Source organism: Jaculus jaculus, chromosome 3 (genome assembly GCF_020740685.1).
Source record: "Jaculus jaculus isolate mJacJac1 chromosome 3, mJacJac1.mat.Y.cur, whole genome shotgun sequence".
Lineage (NCBI taxonomy): Eukaryota > Metazoa > Chordata > Mammalia > Rodentia > Dipodidae > Jaculus > Jaculus jaculus.
The window spans coordinates 62,184,450-62,210,279 of record NC_059104.1 but is presented as its reverse complement, the minus strand read 5'-3'; the positions used below and the strand labels follow the sequence as shown (position 1 = coordinate 62,210,279).

Sequence of the window (25,830 nt, the reverse complement as noted above, 5' to 3'; positions counted from 1 at the left end):
CTTGTAGGTACTCCATTCTTCTGTGTAGAGACTTCCCTGAAGTACACTCTGTAGGTTTGGCTTTGTGGTCATATAGTTGTAGAGCTGACTTTTGTCATGGAAAGTTTTAGTTTTGCCATGTATTATAAAGGATACTTTTGCTGTGTACAGTAGTTTGGGCTGGCAGCCATAGGTTTTTAGACTTTGCAGTGCTCCCTTACAGGCCCTTCTGGCTTTCAGAGTTTCCATTGAGAAGTCTGAGGTAATTCTGATGGGGTTACCTTTATACATAATGTGTTGTTTCTCTCTGGCTGCTTTTAGGACTTTCTCTTTGTTTTTTGGTGTTTAGAGTCTAAATGATAATATGTCTTGAGTTTCTCCTTTGATCCAGTCCATTTGGAGTTCTGTTAGCTTCTTGTATCTTTATGGGACTCTCTTTTGAGAGGGTAGGAAAATTTTCTTCAATAATTTTGTTGAATAAATTCTCCATGCCTTTGGTCTGAATTTCTTCCCCTTTTGGTATACCCATGATCTGATTGTTGGGACAGTTAAGGATATTCCAGTTCTTTCATGTTCTCTTCACAAAATTCATGAACTTATTCAAGTTTTTGGACTTGTGAACTGTTTCTTCTGTTTGTCTGCCAGTTCTGAAGCTCTGCCCTCCATATAACTGACTCTGTTTTTGAGAGAGGTTTGGACTTACTTGTTCAATTTGGTTTGTATTTTCTTTTTTTATTTTATTTTTTATCTTTTCACAATTTTTTTTAAAGAAATGTTTTCCTTTTTCTTCACACCTTTTTTTTTTTAAATTTATTTGAGAGAGACAGACACAGAGAAGGACAGATAGAGGGAGAGAGAGAGAATGGGCGCGCCAGGACTTTCAGCCTCTGCAAACGAACTCCAGATGTGTGCGCCCCCTTGTGCATCTGGCTAACGTGGGACCTGGGGAACCGAGCCTCGAACCGGGGTCCTTAGGCTTCACAGGCAAGCGCTTAACCACTAAGCCATCTCTCCAGCCCTCTTTTCACAATTTTTATTAACATTTTCCATGATTATAAAAAGTATCCCATGGTAATACCCTCCCCCTGGTTTGTATTTTCTATTGCCCTTTTCTATATAGTATCCATTCCTCTGTTGAGTTCCCTTTCCAGGTCATTTTCTGATTTTCTTAATGCTTCTTGGAATTCATCATTGCATTTATTTATGACTTGATTATGCTTAGCCAGCTAATTATTGAGGTCCTCTTTTTTTCCTTTTTTCTTTTTTGGCTCTCCTTAATATCACTTAATGCTCTTTGGAAGTCTCTCTGTTTTTTTTTTTGTTTTTGTTTTGTTTGTTTTTTTTTCTATTAGGTCCAACCTAGCGAGGACAGCATTCACACAATTGTTGGTCTTTTGTTGATTTTCTGCAAGTTCTGCCAGTTGCTTGGTCAGGGACACATACCTTGTGTCTTCATTTTGGGTTTCTGTGCTTTTTGTCTCTTTGTGTTTTGATTAGCAACTTCCATTGTGGGATTAGGCAACCTTGTTGGGGTTCCTTCCATTTCATGTTTTATGTTGTTCCTTCTGTGCTGTGGTCTGCCCATGACAGTGTGGGAATCTTATTTAATTCAGGAGGAAGCTTTAGTTTATCCTTGGAGTGTCTTCAGTGATATTGCCTTTTATGTTTGACTAGATTAGGCCTTTGATGACAAGTGGGCCTGTTTGCTCAGGAGGGAGTAATCTGTGGGACCCTGGTGGGGACCCAGAGACCCAGTGTTAGGGCAGAGAGAGGAGCCTGGACACTCCTCCATCCTTGAGGCAGGTAGTGGGGTTGGGGGGATAGGATGGTACTGACCTATTGGTGGGTAGCCAGGTTGGGGAATGGGAGGGCACAGATCAGATGGCATGTACCTGTTGGTGGGTGGCAGGGAAGAGGGATGGGATGGCCAGGATCCAGTTGGGGTGTATCTGGTGGCACAGACTCAGTGATGTGGACCCAATGTCACAGACCCAGTGGTGTGGACCTGGTGGTGTGCCAGGGTGGGGGGATGTGATGTGAAGACCCAGTGGTGGGGAAAGGGAGGAAAGCCATGAGAGGGAGGGAAAAATGAGAGCCAGTTGGCACAGGGAAAGGTGAGAGGCACCTAGACCAAATATGTGGAGTCTGCAGTAGTGCAGGAGTAAACTTGTCTGTGGCATGCGGCTGACACAGTGGCTCAATGGCTGCTTGAGGAGTCTAATGGACTACCAGAGAGTGTGGGAATCAGCAGATTCCCTTCTGTGCTCCTCCATGCCCTCCCACTGGAGGTCTGCTCAGGCCTGCTGACCCTGGATCCCCACAGATCTTGCCTGCTATTGCCCCAGGAGCTGAAGCATGGTTAGGTAGATACCATCTTGACCTGAAGTCCCATATGTGTATTATTTGTAAGCAGAGAAAGAGGGAGAGGGGAGAGGAGAGAGAGACGGGGGTGGGGGTGGGGGTGGGGAGGGGTGGGAGATTGAGAGAGAATGAGAATGGACATGCCAAGTCCTCTTAAAATTGCAACCAAACTCCAGATGCATGTGCCACTTGGTACATCTGGCTTCACATGAGCATTGAGGAATCAAACCCAGGTCATCAGGCTTTGAAAGCAAGCACCTTGACTATTGAGCCATCCCTCCAGCCCTTCTAATCAGTTATTAATTCTGTATTGTGTCTGGTTACATTTTTTTTTTTTAGTTAAACACACAGGACTCAGGACCTATATTCTACAAATCTTTAAAGTGATATTTGTGTGGTAGCTAATAATGTCCTCTTTGCAAAATACAATTGTTACTTTTCAATCTTTATCTCTAAAAGCACTTGTCACAGAAATCTCTAACTCTTTGAAACTGTTTCTTTATGTGGCTTCTGGGACACTAGACGATCCAGGAATTCCACATATCTCAGTGGTCATTTCTCTTGATTTTTTCTTTGCTAATTCCTACAAACCTGCTGGTCTTATTCAACAATGGAGTGCTTTGATGAGCCTCATTCTTAACCTTGTTGCAGTAATACATTGGTGGCTTTATTATAGTTAATGAAGTTAGATACTTGTATATACTTAATTACTCCTAAAATTCTACTTCCAGAGTAAACATTTTCCTTCTGATTTCAAACTTGCACATATAGTTGTCTCTAGTGGGATATATAATAGGCTTTTCAACCTTAACATGTCTAGAACTTAACTTTGGGCCCCCTCCAGCTTGATGCTCTGTATGCATGTTTCCCCTAGATGTACAGCCCTCATTGCCTCATAGCTTATTCATTAGCAAATTGCCTTATTCTTTCTTCTAAAAACATGTAGTCCAGTAACTTCTCATCATCTTCACTGCCATCATTCTGTTGTTGGCCCCTGTCAGTGAGCTTCCTGGTCCTGGCAGTCACCTCTTAGGTTGTTTCCATGTGCCCATGCTTATGCAATCTGGTCCCTTGTCAATCCTACCCCCAAACTCTCCAGTGGCTCCCCTAACTCCTTCTATCACTTGGCATAGGAGCCAGCATGCTTACCATGGCCTCCATGGAACTTCATCTAGTGGTCTTCGTCTTCCCTCCTGGCTCTTTTCTGCCATGGCCCTTCATCCTCACTCTTCTCTATCTGCACTAGTTTTCTTGAAAACCTTTCAAAATTTCAGGCACTGGCTACCTCACCTTAGGGCCCTTGAACTGGCTTCTCTTTTTACATTCTTCTTCTGCAAGGTATCCATATAATTGGTTTTCCTCCAAGCATTTTTCTTACCTTTCACCATCCCAATAGGCCTTCTTCTTTCAAACCTTCCACCTGTGCCTTCCCCTTGCTCTTGAAATCCCCTGTCCAGGTTCCACTTCCTTTTTCTATAGCATTCTTATATTTCTTACATACTTTTCTTGGCATTTTTTTTTCCATAACACAGTTTACTTATATATTTGGCTGCTTATTTTTAATATCTCTTAATATATGTTCCATAAGGAAAGGTCTCTTGGATTGTTTTGTTTACTGCTATATACTAAGCATGAGATATGACTCAAACTCACTGTACACACAGGGAAAACAGTGGTAATTACACATAATGAACACAACAAAAGATTTAGCCAAATGCTTTTTTAAAAAAAATATTTTATTTATTTAATTATTTGAGAGAGAGAGAGAGAGAATGTTGCTTCCAGGGCTTCCACCCATTGCAAACAAACTCCAGACAGACACATGTGCCACTTAGTGCATCTGGCCTTACATGTGTCCTTGGGAATCAAACCTGGGTCCTTAGATTTTTCAGGCAAGCACCTTAACCACTTAGCAATCTTTCCAGACCCCAAGTGCTTTTTATTTAAAGCATGTCATTTGGGCTTGAGAGATGGCTTAGCATGGCTAAGGCGCTTGTCTGCAAAGCTTAAGAACTCAGGTTTGACACCCCAGAATGCATGTAAGCCAGACACACAAGGTGACACATGCACACAAGGTGGTGCATGTGCCTGAAATTTCATTGCAATGGCTAGTGGCCTTGGTGCACCAATTCTCTCTATCTTGCTCTCACTCTCTCTTTCATAAAAATTATATGTATATACATAATAATAAAATAAAAGTATTATTTTTTCATTTATTTGAGAGAGAGAGAGAGAGAGAGAGAGAGAGAGAGAGAGAGAGAGAGAATATGAACATGCCAGGGCATCCCATGCAGCTTCTAGGGGTGTATTGTGTGTGTGTGTGTGTGTGTGTATGTGTATTTGTGTGTGCATGTGTGTGGACAGATACATGTGTGTGGATACACATGAATGTGGAAGACAGAGGAAAATGTCAACTATACTTTTTTTTAAAAAAATACTTTTCTGCTTTATTTCCTTAAAAAAAAAGAGTCTCTCACAAAACCTAGAGCTTTCCCTTGTTTAGTAGACTGGCTGACCAGCTAGTCCCAGTGATTTTTCTGTCTCTCCCATGCTCCTGAGCTGGTGTTACAGTCATGTTCAGCCATGCCCAGCTTCTAAATGATTTGATATAGTAAAATGAATAGATACTGAATTTAAAATAGTCATGATATGTAACATTTGATAAAGTAAAAATTAGATTTGTAATAATAAGCAAGAGAACCAAGACACAAAGACAGCCAAGCCTTTAAAAAGAATAAAATAGAATTTCTAGGAATAGAAAAACTAAGCTCAGTGAATTTATCATAATAAAACAAATATGAATTTAAAGCTACACATAAATACCATTTCTTATCTATTACTTGGCACAAAAATCAAAAGACTGATAATATATTCTGTTTACAAAGTTGTGGGGAAACATACACATTATTGTTTGAAATGAAAATTGATACTCTCTAGATCAACTTGTTCATGTCTTTTCATAAAATAGAAATGATGTCATGTTACAGGAATGATTTATTAAACTTTCAAGGAAAAGATTATTTCAACTGTCCATAAAATTTTTCTGATAAATGGAAAATGACATAGCAGGTAAATGAATGTAACTTTGAATTAAACAAGACTGTGCAGAAAATTTTAAAAGAATTCTCACTTATAGACATAAATTTAAAAAAAACCATAAAACAAAAAATAATAAAACTTTTACAGATATTTTTAAAGTATAATATATTTTGGTTAAGTCAAATTTATCCCAGAAATGCAAACTTGGCTTATCATGAGTGTAACAAAACAGACCACAAGAAGGAAAAAGTTACTCAATTCACCTTATAAATTTCATATGGTGAATTCAACAGATACAGAGAAAACATTTGATAAATTCAAATATTCATTGGTTGAAACTTCTAGCAAAATATGAATAGGAGGAACTTTCTTCACCTAATAACAGGTTCAAAGCTCCAAAATAAACACTTATAAAGGGCTAAGAAGGTGGCTTAGGTCTTGCTTATAAAGCCTTCCAAGCCTGGGTTCAGTTCCTCAGCTACCTGCATAAAGCTAGACAGTCATTTGTTTGTAGTGGCAAGAGAATGTGCACGCATGCTTATACACATATACACACAAATAAATATTTTTAATATTTTGTTTTTATTTATTTAAGAGCGACGCACACTGAGAGACAGAGAATGGGCATGCCAAGGCCTCTAGTGCTGCAAACTAACTCCAGATGCATGCATCTGGCTTATGTGGGTACTAGGAATCAAAACTGGAACCGAACCTGGGTCCTTTGGCTTTGCAGGCAAGTGCCTTAACCACTAAGCCATCTCTCTAGCCCAAATAAATAATTTTTAAGTCATCAAAATTATTTCCTTCAAATCATATATAAAGATTGAAAAAGAAAAAAGTATCTATAAATAATATCACTGATGATGCAATTATCTATGTTGAAAATCCAAGAGAACTTATATTCATATTAGACTAAATAAGGGCCCACAATGTTGATAGCATAGAATCAATATCTAAAATCTCACCTCCTTCCTACACATTGGGAATAAATAAGAAAACCAAAGACGTCAAGACTTTTCAAAAAATTGTAAGATAATAGGCCATGGTGGTGCTCACCTTTAATCCCAGCACTTGGGAGGCAGAGGTGAGAGGATTGCCATGCATTTGAGGACACCTTGAGACTACATAGTGCATTCCAGGTGAGCCTGGGCTGGAGTGAGACCCTACCTTGAAAAAAATTCTAAGCACTTTTAGAAAGATATTAAAGACTCCAAGTACCTGGAAAGTTATGCCTTATTAGTGGATAAGAATGAGCTCTCAAATAATCTATAGATTTAATTAAATCATAATTCAATCAAAGAACCAATAAAGAAGAATGCATGAAGACTTAGTTATTTAAAAGGGCATACAACTAGCCTCAGCAGACCCAACTATGTGTGGCAGTTTGACAAAGAAGCTGGACACATTCCTAGGGGGAAATGGACTCTTCCTAGGTGCTGCGGGGACCTTTGAATACCTTACTGAAGTCAGATCCCTTCCTGATGCTATTCATAAAAATCAGGCCCAAGGAATTAAAACTTTTAATGAGAAAGGAAGACGTTTTAAATGTTAGAAAAACATTAGAGGCTATTTATACAATCGAACTAGGAAGGATTTTGTAAGATCCAAATAACAAATAAAAGAAAATAATAAATATATCTTCATTAAAATGTAAAACATCTGCTTCTCAAAGGACACCATCAAAATCAGGTGAGAAAGACATAAACTAAACTTTCATTCAGGAAATGTTTTGTTTTAACAACAAGCAGACAGAAGTTAGTATAGAGAATGTGTCATTTATTTAGAAGCAAATAGATGACAATTGAGTTTCCCCAAGGAATGTGAAGGGAGAACTGTGCCAGGCCCCAAATCACAGACAGGGCTGGGAGCAAACGCTGCGGCTTCAAGTAGGAAGCCAAAGACAGGAGAAAAGAAGGAAAGTAGAAAATATGAAGCTATGATGAACACAATGGAGAAAGAAGTTTCTTGAAAAGTCATATAGGCACTTGAGCAGTAACCCCTAATGAGTACATGTCAGTAAACAGATAGGATTGATTTTATTTCTTTAAACTATTCTTAATTTTTTTTTAAAGGTAGGATCTCACTGTAGCCCAGACTCACCTGTTCCACTGGCTGGCCTTGAACTCATACCAATCCTCTTACCCCAGTGTCTCAAATGCAGGGATTATAGGTTTTATCTGGCTTTATCTTATATTGTTTTTTACGTTTTAAATTTAAGTCAAAGTCTCATATTGTTTAATGTAAACTATTATCCTTCAATAATTTTAAATTGATTTTATACCTTAAATTGTATTCAGTTTTCTAGAGTTCTATATTAGGCTTCATGAGGCATTCAGAGATACACATATTAAAGTCATTTTAGGGCTGGAGAGATGGCTCAGCTGTTAAGGCACTTGCCTGCAAAGCCTAATGGCCCAGGTTCAATTCCCGATATCTATGTAAAGCCAGATGCCAGGTGGCACATGCTTCTGGAATTCATTTGCAATAGCTAGAGGCCCTGCTGTACCCATTCTCACTCTGTTTCTCTTAAATAAATAAATAAAGTAAATAGAATCATTTTAAATGTTATATTTTTAATAAAAGTAGACAAGAACTTATGGATGTAATGGAAGCTTTAAATCCTATGTGTTCAAGGGCAGTTAAGCTTTGTTTATGACCTATGAGGAAACCTGAGATTAGTTTTCTTGCATGCTAAAAACAATAGCAATTGTCTGTATTGCATGTGCAGCATGGTCCTATCTTATGTGATATTAAATGGAGATTTATTGACCCTCTGAACATGATGGGGTAGGGAAGCCTATCTTCTTGCTTCAAGGTCTTCTTAGAAGTCACCTTTCTGGTGCATAATCCAATGTGACTCCACTGGTACATTTCCATTTAAATTGCTCTGCCCCAAATCTTGTCCTTGCTGTAACTATGAAGGTGGGTGATGACATTTGTGAACCCTATCATTAGTGAGCCATGTATTCCTATCTCTAAGAGCATAGCCAATAAAGCAGCATTGGATAAGCCATTGCATTCTCAACAGAGACCATGTTGTGAATCACACACAACATCACTTAGAATTAAAACTCACTTTACTGGGGCTTTGAGTCTCTCAGCAATGGCCACTGGAGCCTGATGTACTGGGATTACTCTGAAGGAACTTTACTACAGACTTTATGGGCTATAGATTTTATGTTGCTGCTTGAGCTGATTTTTGTTTTCTTTTTCTTTCAGGGTATCTGAGAAATACCTGCTTTTACCTGGCCTTTGTCAACTGACCTTGAAAAACCTCAGGAGATGCTTTTCCTTCGTGCATTTTGATGAGCCTCACCCTTAGTACCTTAACCTCAACTGCCAACCCCATTCAACTTAGCAGTTAGGGATGGTCAGAATTTCTTTGACATTGCTTATACGTGTTTGCAGGATTTGATTATAGCCTCATGTTTAATCTCAACCGCCAGCTATATGTTACCTTCTTTTTCTGATTGCTTTTGTCTTTCATCCAGAGAATAATTCCAGCAATGTATGGTTGGTGAAATCTGGGGTGCTATCAGATAATCCTCACATCAGGTTAAGAGAAGCTTTAGGGTCCTTTTTTTTAAAAAAAATTTTAATACCTACTTTCTTAATCTAGGGTGTAAATGTGACCAAAACAAAAAAAGAAACTTTCTTGTACTTTTATAGATAAATTCAAAAATAAATTTCAAACTGATTCTGCATAAGTGAGTCATTTTAATTTTAATGAAGAGCCCTTGGAATTTTCTCTCTTGAAGTGTTGGATTTTAATATTCCTTTTTATAGTTCATATAGATCAAATATAACAATGTAATCACTTATGTTGATCTTTATTCATATGATTCCCCTGATTTTCAGAGGGGCAATTTGTCTACTGAAGGCCAATAAAATCAACTAGACACAAATGTAGATCCCTATATAGTTTGCAGGTATGTATCTGTTCTAAGCAACCCCTTTCCTCTTGCTAACAAAATAAGCTTTCCCATTCAGTTTCTGTGACCTTGGACCAGTTCATAGTTCCTAGAATACACAAGTATTGATTCCACCCTGTGGAATCCAGCGCTGTAGTCTCCTTTCATCCCCCGTGCTGTATTGCATTTTGTCTTTTTTTTGAATAAAGATTGGAGGAGCCCAAGATAATTTTATTTTCAGCAGCTGGGCAACCAATTAATTGTCTTTTCTACCAATTTCTCTGTTAAAATTAACTTTCCAAGTCTCTGTATTCAGGAAAACATTGGGAATTGAGAATCTTGGTCCAAGATACATGGCTGGGGCTGTGGTGCCATGCAGAAAACACACTGGGCAGGCTGAAGATGGCTGAGAACAGATGGTGTTCAGCTTCTCTGGCATAAAAAATGCAGATATTCTTGGTTTCCCTTTTTCTGCCAGCTGAAGCTGTGAGAGGCTGCTGACACTAATATAAAATGTTTGGTCCATTTGAAATCCTTGTTGTTGCCTTATACGGGAAAAATGAAATCCCTCAGCTGATGTTGGAAACATTGCCAAGCTGATTGTAAATGGATGGCTGTAGCCTGTATTTTACTGCTGTGGCAGGCAGCCATTTCAGCCCTACCTCTGCCAGCCTGGCCATCCCTAAGAACAGCTTCCATTTTTGTGTCCAGGTTTGGGATTCCTCACTGCTGTTGTTCAGTGTGAATAGGGGACAGGGATGCATTCTTCCTTTGGATGCAATTAGGCAAGTTGGCACCAATCTCTCTTTTACTATGTAGAGTTTTCCTAAACTCCCAGATTTTGTTCCAGTGTCTAGTTCACTTAAATAAAAAAGTGAAGGTTTTGTGACTACATAGCTGAAATGATGTGGAATATATATATATATATATATATATATATATATATATATATATATATATTATACACATCTTTTTAAAAAAACAATTTAATAAGATATGAGATGGAGGTTATTAGGTAAGAAGCAAAGATTACAACTGCCTAAGGAAGCCTAGTATTTTTTTTTCTTTTTGCATTTAATTAACCCCACTGAACCAATTGGAATAACATTTGAGTTATATTCAACACTTGATAAGAAATCCCAAAGTTCCAATCTCCATTTCTTTGCTTAAGTGCTTTCATTTTTTTTTGGAAAAAAAATAAAAAAAAAACAACTTGTTATAAAATAATTACTGTTAGAGAGACATAGGACAACATAGATAAGTAACTAATAAATGGGTAATTTTTTTAGATTTTATACATAGATAATTAAAATTTACTGCACAGACTTCTAGATCCTTTCTTATATGTATGCATCAAAATACTTGCCATTAGTATCCTTGTTTACACTTGCACAATGATTGGATAGGACACCTAGAATCAGAACTGCTGGTTAAAGGGGGTATGAATTGTCTTAGTCTACTTCTGTTCTTTTCACAGAAGTTCTTCGACTGGGTAGCTTATGAACAATAGCTTTAGGTCTTTAGTAGTTTTGGAGGCAGGCAGTCCAAGATCAAGGCATGCAAAGATTCCTTATCTGGTGAGGGCTCAATTCTGGCTGACAGATATATTTCTTACAGTGTTCTCATATAGTAAATAGGGTAAGGGTCTATCTTGGACTGCTTTTGTAGGACATTTGATCCCATTAGTGAAGGCTCTACCCTGTGAATTGACCCTCTCCTGAAGTCTCCACGCCCTGATGCTATCACTTTACACTAAGGATTTCAACACATAGCTTTTAGGGAGTCTATTAGTCTTATTGCTGTGACCAAATTAACTTAAGGAAGGAAAAGCTTATTTCGGCTTATGGTTTGAGGGTACAGTCCATCCTAGGGTATGGTGCATACGCAGAAGCATGAGGTGGTGTGGTGGGTCACATTGTATTTGCAGCCAGGAAACAGAATGAATGAGTGTGGGTGCTCCACTCAGGAATTTCTCCTTTTTATTCAATTCATGACCCCAGTCCATGGAATGATGCTACCTACATTCTAGTGAAACCTCTCTGAAATTGCCCTCACAGACATAACAAGAGGTCAATCTCATAGGGGATTCTAAATCTTGCCACCTTGGCAATCAGAATTAACTATAAAAAGAACATAAGCATTAAGGTTATAGCATAGGAGATTTTATGTATATAGTAAAATTATGTTCTTAACAGGTAGTCCAGTATTCATTACCACCATAAATATGTATACAATAATGCCTTCATTGCTATACCTTCCACATTAGAAATTTAAATTTTGGGCTAGAGAGATGGCTTAGCAGTTAAGGTGGCTAAGGACTCATGTTTGGCTCTCCAGGTCCCATGTAAGCCAATTGTACAATGATGCCAGTGTGCAATGTCACACATGCACACAAGAGGGCACGCATGTCTGGAGTTTGATTGCAATGGCTGGAGGCCTTGTTTCACCAATTCTCTCTCTCTCTCTCTCTCTCTCTCACACACACACACACACAATAAAAAGAAAATACAAAGAAATTTAATATTTTTGTTTGTAAAGTGAGTTAAAATACCATTGGAGAAGGTGACTGTTCTTCCATGTCTAAGGCTCAGTAGTTACTACTTTATGAGTAGAGATGTAGCTGTGTGTGAATGCATGTGTGCAAGTGTGTATAACTGATTTGTAAAACCTCTTTCTGTGGTAAGATATGATGCTGCAAATATTCTAATTTTAATGTATCTTTTAGTATTAAATTTACATTGAAGCTTTAAATATCTATTGGAGTTATCAATCTTTTTCTTTTGTCTTGTATTTGTTTGATGGATTTTGAAATGTGCAAAGCAAAAACTGGCTTAGTGGCCATCCTAACAAAACTAAGGGTGTCCCCCTCCTACTAGGCTTAGCTAGGTAACATAGACCATCTTTTTATTTTATTTATTTATTTATTTATTTATTTATTTATTTATTTATTTATTTGAGAGTGACAGACACAGAGAGAAAGACAGATAGAGGGAGAGAGAGAGAATGGGCGTGCCAGGGCTTCCAGCCTCTGCAAACGAACTCCAGACGCATGCGCCCCCTTGTGCTTCTGGCTAACGTGGGACCTGGGGAACCGAGCCTCGAACCGGGGTCCTTAGGCTTCACAGGCGAGCGCTTAACCGCTAAGCCATCTCTCCAGCCCTATCTTTTTTTTTTTTTAAAATTGTATTTATTTATTTATTTATTTATTTGAGAGAGACAGACACAGAGAGAAAGACAGGTAGAGGGAGGGAGAGAGAATGGGCGCGCCAGGGCTTCCAGCCTCTGCAAACGAACTCCAGATGCGTGTGCCCCCTTGTGCATCTGGCTAACGTGGGTCCTGGGGAACCGAGCCTCGAACCGGGGTCCTTAGGCTTCACAGGCAAGCACTTAACTGCTAAGCCATCTCTCCAGCCCACATAGACCATCTTATTCCTGTCATGACATAGGGTTTTTATACAGAGATATGTATCTTTTCTTGTTTTTTTTGTGTGTGTACATGTATGTGATGTGCATGTGTATATACATGTTTGTAAGTGTGAGAAAGTGTGTGTGTGTGTGTGTGTGTGCACATGCATGCTCATGCATGCATGTATGTGTACATAAAGGCCAGAGGTTTGTGTTGGGGGTCTTCCTCAGTCACCGTCCACATTACTCTGATTCAGGGCTTCTTGTTGATCTTAGAGTTCCCTGATTCTGCTAGACCTGCTAGCCAGAGAGTTTTAGGGCTCTTCTTTCTAGGTGATAGGACTACTGTCATGTGCCACCATTTCTGGCCTTTTTAAATTTTATTTACCCATTTTGAAAGAGATAGTGAGAGAGAGAGAGAGAGAGAGAGAGAGAGAGAGAGAGAGAGAGAGAGAGAGAGAGAGAGGGCATGCCAGGGCATCCAGCTCCTGCAAATGAACTCCAGATGCCGGCGCCCCCTTGTGCACCTGGCTTATGTGACTACTAGAGAACTGAACCTGGGTCCTTAGGCTTTGCAAGCAAGTGCCTTACCCACTAAGCAATATCTCCAGGGAATCTTTTTCTTTTTGTTTTTTTTTTTTGTATTTTTTTTATGAGAGAGGGAATGAAAGAGAGAGAGAGAGAGACACTTGGCACACCAGCGCTTCCAGCCACTACAATCAAACTCCAGACATGTGTGACATCTTGTGTACATGTGTGACCTTGCACGCTTGTATCCTCTTGTGAATTTGGCTTACATGGGATCTGGAGAGTTGAACATGAGTCCTTAGGCTTCACAGGCAAGTGCCTGAACTGCTAAGCCATTTCTCCAGCCCATTTTCTCTCTCTCTCTCTTTCTTTCTTTCTCTCTCTCTCTCCCTCCCTCCCTCCCTCCCTCTATCTCTCTCTCTTTCTTTCTTTTGAGGTAGGGTTTCACTTTAGCCAAAGATGACCTGGAATTCACTATGTAGTCTCAGGCTGGTCTAGAACTCATAGCAATCATCTCTCTACCTCTACCTCCTGAGTGCTGAGATTAAAGGCATGTGCCATCATGCCTGGCTTCTTTTCCTTTTTTAAAAATATTTTTATTTATTTCAGAGAATATATATATATATATATATATTTAGAGAGAGAGAGAGAGAGGGAAAGAGAGATAAGAAGGGAGAGAAAGAACTAAAATGGGCAGGCTAGGGCCTCTTGCTGCTATGCATGAAATCCAGACACATGTGCTACTTTTTGTATCTGGCTTTATGTGGATACTAGGGAATTGAACCCTGGGGTCAGCAAGCTTTGCAATCAAGCACTTTTAACCACTGAGCCACCACCCCAGTTCACTTTTTCCCCCTTAATGATTGATAAAGATCTGAACTCAGACCCTCACTTTCCCCATCCCCTAGAAACATATTTCTTATGGTCTCTAAATACTCTATTTAGATTGTAAACAAGCTATTTTATTTTTCCTGTGTGGTGATTAAACCAAGACATTGGGCATACCGATATGCTACACCACCAGCCTTTGGTTGGTTGTATTTCAGGAAGTGTCTATAGGAAATTTGTCCTACTTATATTAATGTTGATATAGTTCCTCCAAAACAAAACACTTTAAAATTATAAATCTGAAAGCTTCAAGTCAAAATTTTAAAATTAGATATATAATTGAGCTTAGAATACATGTAACCACAGAAACAGTTCCCATATGCTGAGCTATAAATTTCAGCTATTAAGCAACCGAGTTGTGATTAGCTGTATCTATATATTCCTAGGAAAAGGTGCCTTTGGAAGTCTGGCTGCCAGAGGAAGTAGTAAGCATTGTGTTAAAAACTACTAGCATGCAATTTAAAATGTTATTAAAAACATCCCCCAAAGGAAAAGTCCAGAACCTGATTTCATCTGAATTCTTCCAAACTTTCATCAAAGAACATAATAAGAGAACAGGGAATGCTCCCCAACCCCAATACCAAAACATAGACAGAGATACAAGAAAACTATAGACTTATATTCCTGATGAACTTAGATGCAAAAAAAAAAAAAATCCTGTACAAAATCTTTGCAAGCCAAATTCAATAACACATCAAAATAATTATCCACCTGGATCAAGCAAGCTTCATCGCAGTTGTGCAGAGATGTTTCAACATATGGAAAATAATTAACATAATACACCATACACATAAACTTAAGCACAAGAACCACATGATCATTTCAATAGATACAGTGAAGGCCTTTGACAAATACATTACTTCATCAACGAAACACTGGAGAGACTAGGCATTGAGGGTTTATGTCTCAACATAATAATAAGGCAGGAGGAAAATATAAATAGGATACAAATTGGAAAGGGAGAAGTCAAGCTAGATGTATTAGCAAATGGCATGATACTTTATATAAGTTTCCTGAAAGACTCTACAATAAGACTTTTCCAGTTGATAAATTGCTTCAGCAAGGTGGCAGGATACAAAATCAACACAAAATTCAGTAGCCTTCCTAAAAATAATATAAAGTTAAATATACAGAGAAATAAATCAACTAGGCTGTCCCATTTTGAATAGCCACACTCCCCCCCCACACACAAAAAATTAAACACCCAGGATGAACACTAACCAAAGATGTGAAAGATTTACACACTGAAAACATAAAAACACTCAAGAAAGAAATTCAGAAGGACATGGGAAGATGGAAAGATCTTCCATGTTCCTGGATAGGTAGAATTAAAGTTGTGAAAATGGGATATATACCAAAAGCAATATACAGATTCAACCCAATACCAGTAAACATCCCAGCAACATTCTTGACAGATATAGAAAAAATAATCTCAAAATTTATATGAAATGGAAGAAGGTCTTGGATATCCAAAACTATCCTCAGCAAAAGAAACACCTCTGGGAGTATCACAATACCCAACTAAAGCTATACTAAATGCCATGATACTAGCATTAAAAAAAAATGGTACTGGCTACTGACATAAAAACAGACATATACATGAATTGAACAGAATTGAAGACATGACCCTTATTTCAAGTATCTACAGCTACTTGATTTTTGACAAAGGAGCCAACAATGTCCATGGTAGAAAAGGCACCATCTTCAACAAATGGTGCTGGACAAATTAGATAACCACATTAGAAAAATGAAACTAGATACATTTATCTCACCATGTACCAAAATCAACTCCAAATGGATTAAACACCTCAACATAAGGTCCCAAACTCTTAAACTCTTAGAAGAAAGAATAGGGTAACTCTCCATGACATAGTAGTGGGTAAAGACTTCCTGAATAAGACCTCTGTAGCCAGAAAATTAACCAATCACTCAGCCAGTGGGAGATCACATGAATCTAAGAGGTTTTTGTATAGACTAACATACCATAAACAGAGCCAACAGTATACTCACAGAATGGGAGAAAATCTTTACCATCTTTACCACTGACAGAGGCCTAATATCTAGAATCTACAAAGAATCAGAAAACTAAGCCAGAAAAATCAAAAAGTCTACTCAAAAAATGGGGCAGAGGGCTGGAGAGATGACTTAGCAGTTAAGGTGCTTGCCTGTGAAGCTGAAGGACCTATGTTTAACTCTTCACATAAGCCACAAAGTGATGCAAGCACACAAGGTCAGACAGGTGTACAAGGTGGTGCACGTGTCTGGAGTTCAAATGCAGTGGCTGAAGGCCTCTGAGCATCAATTCTCTCTCTCTCTCTCTCTCTCTCTCTCTCTCTCTCTCTCTCTCTCTCTCTCTCTCTCTCTCTCCCTCTCTCTCCCTCTCTCTCTCTCTCACACACACACAAAGTCCAATCTGTTGGGCATACTTTAAAAAAAATTATGGGGCAGAGAACTGGATACAGAATTCTCAAAGGAAGAAATACAAACCACTAATGCATAAGAAAATGTTCAACATCCTTAACCATCAGGGAAATGAAATTAAAGCACTAATGAGATTCTATCTGACTCCAGAAAGGATGGCAATAATTAAAATAAAATCAAATGACAATAAATGTTGGCAAGGATGTGAGGACAGAGGAACCCTTATTCACTGTTGGTGGCAGTGCAAACTTATACAATCACTGTGGAAATCAACATGGAGACTCCTTAAAAAGATGAAAACAGAGCAACCAACTGACTCATCTATTGCTCTACTGGTCCTCTACCCTAAAGGTTCCACTCTTCACTACAGAGATATTTTCCCAATCATGTTTATAGCTACTCAATTCATAATAGCTAAGAACTAGAATCAACTCAGATGCTCAATGTTTGATGACTGGATATGAAGATGTGGTAATACACAAAGTGGAATTTTACTCAGAACTAAGGAAAAATGATATTATGAAATTTTAAGGAAAATGAATGAACTTTGAGCACATCATACTAACCAAATGCACACAAGCACAGAAAAGCAAATGCTGCATGTTCTCCTTCGTCTGAGATTCCTAACCTGTAACAACTTGAGTTGCAAGAAATATCTGATAGGCAACTTGAGGGACAGATAATAGGATGGAAGTGTTTTGGGGAAGGGTAGTGGGAGGGCAGGGGTAGGTACACACAAAACTAATGATTTGGTACCATAGAAACCTTCCTCCTGGATAGCAGAAGATATAACCTTCCAGCTACTTTGTTTCTAACTCAGCAGTACAGGAGTATTCAGGGATCATCCCATAAGAAGGGCCCTGGAGAGTGTTGGATGAAACCTAAGCCTAAAACATTTGGCTCTGGCCTGTAACTCCCAGTACAAAGAATCGGTTACAACCCACATTGAGCTGTTGATTGGAGAGACCTATGAGATTCTCCAAAACAAGACAGGCTTCTGTCAAAGCACTTGATTAACTGCCTAAGGTAAAATATAAGATTCTATTGCTGAGGACACCACATGCTGCTGATAGAGAACATCAAGAGATCCAGCTGGAATCTGGACAGAAGCCAGTTGCCAGGTTGTTGGCCTGTGTAGTGCTGGAAAGTGCTACATGAGCTGCTGGGGAAAATGACCAACAATGCTGTGAGCTAGTTTGTTTACAAAAGCAACCAGCTTGACAAGATGTACACATCTGCATAATAGTGGCACACAGACTAGGTGGATAACCAATGGCTCTCTGATTGGCTAAGAAATCTTATCAGTAGGAAGGAACTCATACCTGTAACTGGAAACCTAGTAAGAATCCTATGGAGATCAAGATCATGAACTCCAACAAGATGCTTCCACTAGTGTTTGGCCAAATGAGAGACTACAGCCATCAAAATCTCTCTTAATTAACAATGCTTGTCACATTTAACCTATGCTAGAGAATCTGTTTTTCTTTTTACAGTAGGTGTTGAGAATCAAGGAGATAAACCACCCCTCACACACTAGCCAGGGCCCAGGTGAAACCACAGAGGACTTGGTGAGATGAGCAGGAGTGCTCCTTCAATGGTGAGCCTGACAACCAGCGCCAGGATGTTGGAGACAGATGCTGAGCATACTCTGATCGTACCAAAGCAGAAATCCAGAAGCTGCTGAGAGCACAACGCTAAAGCAGACTTAAAACATGCCCGCCATTGCTCAGGAAATTTTGTGGAAGAGGGGACAGAAAGATTGTAAGAGCCAGAGTGAAAAGGAATGTCCAGAGGAATTATCTACCCAACCCACCTGCCTACAATGACTGACTGCTGCTCTCACAACTCATAACCCACAAGCCTATGGTGAATACCAGAAATCCCAGTAAGGATGGCCCTCTGTGGATTGGGGACAGGAAGGAGGGAAATAATGGTACCAAAGCATGATGCACCCATACAAAGTGTCCACTTAAGTAAAAACAAAACCTGCAAGTAGATAAAGAAATAGTAAGAAGTTTGTGGGTTCTTTGTTTCTTACTCAACAAACTAGAGCATACAGTAGCTGGCTTTGTGCTGGTTCCGTGGAGTAATGCTGAAGTGCTGCATAATACATTTACATGAAGATAAAAAAAATATGCCCTTCAAGGAACCATAAGGATTGTAGAAAATAAAAGCATGCTAGAGCATCTCTTTAAGGAATAGGTTCTGTTTTGGAACTTTTTTCCTCCCCTTTTGAATATGCCATTGTTTTACAATGGGGCTTTAAAAGCATCACAGAGAGAGGGCATTTTTTTTTCCCTGTTCACAGAATTATAGGCTCAAATGTAGGTTTTTTTTTTTTTTTAAGGCATATAAAGGCAAATGGAGAGACAATTTCATTACACTTATTGCCATGATATCATGCCATCTGCTGGAACAAAAGATTCAGGACGACCTGCTGCAGCATGCACTGCCCTCATCAGCTAATTTATCACAGCCCTTTGGCTCTGCTGCTCAGCTGCAGGGAATGTGTGTGAGCCACCCTTCTGTCTGTCCCCAAGGGACACTGGCTGCAGTGTTGCTTTGAGCTGTAACATTTTGTCCTGTACAAAATGTTAAAAAGTGATCACTATCAGATTATGAATTAGCTGGATTTTAATTTTATTTTTCAGAACTAAAGTTGTGCTAGGATGAGCAGAAATTGTAGTTTAGTGCCAAGAAAGCAGAAGTAGATAGAAGAGTGATATTAGAACACTCAGAAATACACATTAACATACTTATATTCTAGTCTGTCTTACTTGTTATTTGGAAGTGGTACAACACCTCCTTAAGGAATGGAACACTTGGAACAGGCTACCAATTGAAGAATGGTCACAATAAGCAATCCCCAAATCTCCCTGGAGTCTTGCTATTAGTTTTTTTCTTGTTTATATTTCCCTTCAAGCACAACAGGAACCTTTCTTAGCAGAGCTCTGAGGGACCTAAACTGATGGAGGCTTCTTTTCCCATCCAGCCACAGGAGGAAACTGTAGCGCTTCCTCACAGTGGGCATCAACTGCTTTCTTGAGAAACGATGTGAGTAGTTGTTGCTATTGTAGTCATGTTGCTGTTTTGTTGCCACTGAGCTGAGACCTTCCCTGCTACTCAGTCTCCTCTCCAACTCACGAGTGCAAACTGATCTTCCTCCCTCAGCCTCTAGGGCAGATGGGATTACAGAATGTGTGCCATCAGGCTCACTAACACATGCAATTCAAATTTTGTTTGTATGTCATTAGTCAGAACAAATCACATGACTATCCCTATCTTTGCTGTTACTAGCATGTACCATACAAAATAATAGATTTCACTGTGACATTTTCACATGTACATACAACAATCTTTGATCACATTCACCTCCCAATTAACCTTTACTGTCTGTCCTTTCTTATCTTTAAAAGGAGTTAGAAATAAAATTCTATAGTATTCTCAGAGGAAGAAATCCAGAACATTTCCAAATAAACCTAATGAGTACTCCAAGGATAAAAGCTATGCCTGCTTATAATTAAAGATACATATAGGTGTGAAACAGCATCAGACAGGTAATTATACTCAAGATTTGTTAAGGTACTATGTCAGGCACAGAGACTGTTGATATGTCAGCCATGAAGATACGGCACGAGCGGTGTGGCTTAGTGCTAGAGCTTGCAAGAATGTGGGAAGCCCAGTGTTCCACCCCTAACACCATGGAAACAAAAGCACAAACATAAGAACCTTTGAGTTTGAGCCATGCACACAGATAACCTAGGTAAAGAATGAGATAGAAACTATCTCAGAAGGATGAGGTGAGAGATTTAAGACATAGGTGGATCCTAAAATGTTTTGTGTACCATCTTAAGTAGCTTGGACTTTTGAAAGGTTATATGATGTAAATCATCCTGACTAGATTTTTATTTTAAATAAATCATGAGTGATCCCATGGAAGATAGCTTTGCAGAAGTGATGACCAGAGGCAGAGCAAGCAATTAGGAAGCTGAAGGTGATCTTACCTGACTCAGTGACTGGGAGAGTAATCTGAAGGTAGAGCAGTGACCACATGGAGAGAAAAGAGCAGAACTTTGTAACTAGATTTAGAGAGACAGCAGTGAGTCAGAGTTGAGTTCCATATTTCTGAGTGAAGATACTAATGGTGATTTGACCATAAAATGAAAATGTGAGCAAGTTCGATGTTGTACTCTCAGTCTTATGAATGGTTGTGTGTGGTATGCACTAGTTATTCAAGGGAGATTTGGTAAATAGTTGCTTGGAGGAATAAGACTGCTTCAGAGTGAATGAAATAAGTATGGTGGTACCTATTGAGGAGCTGGGTGCAGGGAAGTAGGGCAAGCACACCACAGAGATATGGTGGTAGAAGAATGTGTTGGGGAAGAGGAGAAAGGAAGATCTTTAGGGGCCAAGGTATTCATGGCTGAGTGTTTTTAAGTCATACTTCTGTCTCTGCCAGCTCACATATGGCAAGACAGCGAAATGATTACATCTGGAGCCAGGGTGCTGCACATCCCCCTTGAGACTCAGATTACAAAAGTGGAAAGAGAAGCCTATTGCCAAACAAGACATGAAACAGAGGCAAGGGCGAGTAGCAGATTAGGCTCAAAGCATAGATGAACTAAGACCTATGTGGGGGTGGGGGAGGCTGAGGATCACGGAGGACTTCCATGCTTAGAGCAGAAACAAGGAAGGACAACTACTTGAGGCCAATTGGTGTGATGTTGATGGATGACATGAAGAAAGCAGAACTCCTTTTCTCCCATTTGCTTCTGTCTTCTCTGTCAAGGAGAGTGATCTTTGGACCGAATAGGGTAGTATGAACATTGTTAAGAGAAAATTGAAGTCCAAGATGGGTGAAGAGATTATGCGAGAGCATGCATCCCCTGTAAATGAGCCTAAGTTTCTGGCTCTGAATGAATTATAGTGCAGGGCTCTGAAAAAACTCTGTATGAGTTTACTCAGCAAAGCAAGGCACGTGTTTTGATGGCAGAGAAGGAAGAAAAGCAAGGGAACTGGAGATAAGCAAAATACTGTGACTAGGTATTGCAGAATCCAGAGTTAACTAAGGCCTTTACCTGATTCATACTTAAATGTATCTGTAGAAGTATTTCACTGATATTCAAAAAGTCATACAACAGGCCCAGCTTATCTGCCTTGTTTAATCCTCTTTGTCAAAACTTTAATAAGTCCTTAATGTAGAGGTTGTTTTACACTTGTCAAAATTGTTCACTCCTTTCTTTTTCTTTCACAAACATTATGCTGGTCTTGTGAAGGAAAGTAAATATTGTGTAGTTCTTACTCTTAGGTGCTTATAGTCAATTACAGGAAAACTATCTGCAAATCATATTTAAAGCATTAATCAGGTGACGATGGCGGCGGCGGCAGCAGCACAGGGTTCAGATAGGCGGGAGGCTCCTGGCGGCCGAGGCAGGGCGGGATGTGGACGCCAACGAACCGCGCAGCGGAGGACTTGCACGCTCACCGCCTGCAGGAATTTAAAGAAGAAAAGAAAGGGATATGTAAAGACCCATTTGTTGATGAGGCAGATGTCCAGGTGCAGTTGATCAGCAAAGGTCAGCCAAGTCTTCTGAAAGATATGCTTTCTGAAAATGACTTAATATTCCTTATGGAAAAAGTGTCCTTAGAAAAGGAAGAAACAAGTCATATTGAGGAACTTAAGTCTGAAGAAACTGCGATTTCTGATTTCTCTACTAGTGAGAATGTTGGGCCACTGGCTTTACCAGTTGGGAGAGCAAGCACTAAATTAAACTGGTTTCCTTGGGGAAGGTAGAAGTAAGCAGAAGAATCAAGAATCAAAAGTCCAAAGGTGGGCCGGGGGTGGTGGCACACATCTTTAATCCCAGCACTCAGGAGGCACAGGCAATTAGTTGGACTTTATACCATGGCTCACAATCTTACTATGACCCATTTAAAAATAGAACAGCCAGTTACTGCCCTTCCTCCCCTTTGGGTGAGATGTGACGGTTCAGATCCTGAAGGTACCTGTTGGTTTGGAGCTGAGCTTACCACAGCAAATGCGAGTATTACAGGGATTATCCTATATATGGCCAGTTGTAAAGCTGATAAAAATTACTTTGTAAGTCTGGAAAATTTTAAAAATTCACACAAGAAAAGACATCAGGGGGCTGGAGAGATGGCTTAGCGGTTAAGCGCTTGCCTGTGAAGCCTAAGGATCCCGGTTTGAGGCTTGATTCCCCAGGACCCACGTTAGCCAGATGCACAAGGGGGCGCACACATCTGGAGTTCGTTTGCAGTGGCTGGAAGCCCTGGCGCTCCCATTCTCTCTCTCTCTCTCTCTCTCTCTCTCTCTCTCTCTCTCTCTCTCTCTCTCTCTGTCACTCTCAAATAAATAAACAAACAAATTTTTTTTTTTTTTAAAAAAAAGAAAAGACATCACTTGTCTACTGTAATAAGCCAAGGTTTTGCCAGTATGAGCTCTTCAAGTCTACTGAGTTGGACGATATGGTCACACCATCACAAACTACCATCACTTTGGATCTTTGCTGGGGTCCCGTGGATGAGATTCTTCAAACCCCTCCACTCTCCTCAACTGCAGATCTGAATATCAAAGCGGAATCAGGAGACCCAAGAGATTGTTTGACTCATCTTCACAGAGAACTGAAATTTCTTCTTGCTTTGGCAAATGGCTTGAGGACTGGTGTGGCTGAATGGCCCGAACCTCTGGAAGCAAAATCTGCTGTTGACAGGTGCAGGAGTTTCTGGAGAACTTAAATAAACTGGATGGATTTGGTGATTCTACAAAAATGACAGGTGCAGGAGTTTCTGGAGAACTTAAATAAACTGGATGGATTTGGTGATTCTACAAAAAAAGACACAATAAAAGAGACAGTGAACCACGATGCTGCTGCAGTTGATAGGTCCGTACTCATCACAGTGTGTGAGAATCTCGATTTTGTTAAACAACTTTGGTGCAAAATGAGCAGCAGTGTGGTTTCGTACCAGGACCTGGTGAGGTGTTTCACGTTGATCCTCCAGAGTCTGCAGCGTGGGGACATACAGCCACGGCTCCATAGTGGGAGTAACAGCTTACTAAGTAAACTCATGCACCAGTGTTACCATGGCACCATGGATGCAGTTTCCCTCACTGGAACGCTTCCACTTCAGATGGCTTTGGAAATTGGTTTGGACAAACTGGAAAGAGATTATGTCAGTTTTTTTTATAGATCAGTAACTTGCATCTTTGAATCATTTGGAGTACTTCATTTCTCCATCCAGAGATGCACAAGAACAGGTTTGCCATGTACAAAAGCTCCATCATATTTGAGAAGTACTAGTCAGCTGCATGCTCTTCATTAAACCACAACATGAGTTCCTGTTTTCCTTAACACAATCCTGCAAAAACTATTATAAACAAAATCCTCTAGATAAACAACATGTTTTCCAGCAGCCAGTCAGACCAGCTGCTATTAAAAATTTCTATCAAAGTGAGAAGCCACAGAAATGGAGAGTAGAAATAAGTAGTAGTCAAAAGAAGGTGAAAACAGTTTGGCAGCCTAGTGACACCTCACCTGTGGACCATCTGACTCTTCACAAACTTGATTTTTCTGAATCCATACTAAATGGTAGTCTGGAAGAGTGGACACCCTTTACCAGCATGCTTACTTGCAGCCAGGTGCATTTCAAGTAAAGTGCTCAAAGGTCCCTGGTCAGAACAAACAAAAAAGAAAAGGGGGAATAAAAGCTAGTTATCACAGAGCCTGAAAATTGACATTACACACCTGTGGAAAGATGACGCAGGCGTGAGTTGTCTCAGCTGTGGCTCCTGAGCAGCAGCAGCAGGGCAGCGATAAGGATGCAGAGGGAGCCCACCGTGGGCACCGACACCTCCGAGGCAAAGTGCATGTGACTGAGCAGGGGCTCTGAAACGGACACAGACCCAGAGCTGAGCCTCATCCCACAACCCATGACTTCTGCAAAAGCTACAGAAGTGGCATCAAGGTTCCCTGCTGTGCCATTGGCTGTAAAGGGAACCTGGCAAATAAAATGTTCTCATGAACTTATGGGCTGGTGTGTAATGCAAAGTAGAGCACTTACTCGGCGTGCGTTAGGGCCTTGGAAGTGACTCCCAGCAGCATGCACATTTTAAGTCAGGAGAGAATTTGTAAGTTATGTCAGATCGTGTCTTCCACTGCTACTTTAGTAAGGTCTAAATGTGCCTGAGTAGTCATGCTTGCCATCAGCTCATCTCAGAACATCAGCAGCCATGATGCATAGTCATAATTTTCCTTGGGGTAGTTGTGAAAGAAAAATTCTTGGGAAACATTTACAACCTTTCAAGTATATTACTGTGTGTATGTGTATGTATGTATGTATGGTGTGTACATATATGTGTGTATATATATGTAATGACTTATGGGGATATCTATTAAAATGGTAATTTTTTGGTGGGGAAGGATTCAGGGTAGTGTCTCAGTGTAGCCCAGGCTGATCTGGAACTCACTCTGGAATTTAGATTGACCTTGAACTCACAGTGATCCTCCTACCTCTGCCTCCCAAGTGCTGCAATTAAATGCATGCACCACCACACCCAGCTTCTTATGGTAATTGTTAAACACATTTCTTTATATGCTAACCAGAAAATTAATAAAATTTTAATAAATTCCTTAAAAAATAAAGTATTAATCACCCTTGTTGAAAATGGGGAGATATCTCTGCACTGTTTTATTTTTCTCTTTTAGTATTTGCTTCTTTGTTCTTTTCTATGTATGCCTTTTTTTTTTTTAGAAAAGTATCTGCCCTGCCTCTCAATCAGAAGTGTTTCCTCCAGGACCCAAGAATCATTTTTCTTTGCAATGAATCATCAAGGAAGACAAGGCTGTAAGTCTCTGCTAGAAACCAGATCTAACTTCAGCTGACCTGACTGAAAGACCTATATACTGCAATGAGGGTATATTTACTTAGATATAAACAACTGAGCTTTCTCTCTGCTTGTGTTATCTCTTTAGTAGACTGTGTGGTTAAATTCTTATTTTATAAAATGTTTTCATTCTCTTCTACATATATGAATTTTGTTTTTAATTATATGTTGCCTAGTATGGGCCAGGCACTATGCCGAGTACTGAAGTCATGGCATTACATAAAAATGTCCTGTCCTCATAAAGCTTGTACTCTAGGAAGAAAGACATGCAGTAATATTAATAATGGCTAAGTAAATTAATAGCTTATTATAAATAATAGGTGCAGAAAAGTAACATAAATAGCAGGTTATGATCAAATCTGGGCTTTCTGGGGACATTTGGTATTCAAAATAGAG

The 25,830-nt window shown here is 39.6% G+C and overlaps 1 protein-coding gene and 1 pseudogene across 2 annotated transcripts in view; both read left to right on the top strand.

Annotated features, from left to right (window-relative positions):
• Nucleotides 1-25,391, top strand: part of Epsti1 (epithelial stromal interaction 1) — a 149,012-nt gene extending 123,621 nt beyond the window's left edge. The window contains exon 9 of one of the 2 annotated variants that reach the window (XM_045145827.1): nucleotides 25,302-25,391. In XM_045145827.1, the coding sequence (XP_045001762.1) occupies nucleotides 25,302-25,373 (72 nt within the window). In that variant the 3' untranslated portion in view covers nucleotides 25,374-25,391. Of the gene's footprint in view, nucleotides 1-8,598; nucleotides 9,024-25,301 lie in introns of those variants that run through there. The other variant, XM_045145828.1, reaches the window with a different exon arrangement.
• Nucleotides 22,423-24,245, top strand: LOC101608645 (annotated as a pseudogene).
• Nucleotides 25,392-25,830: the final 439 nt, after the last annotated feature.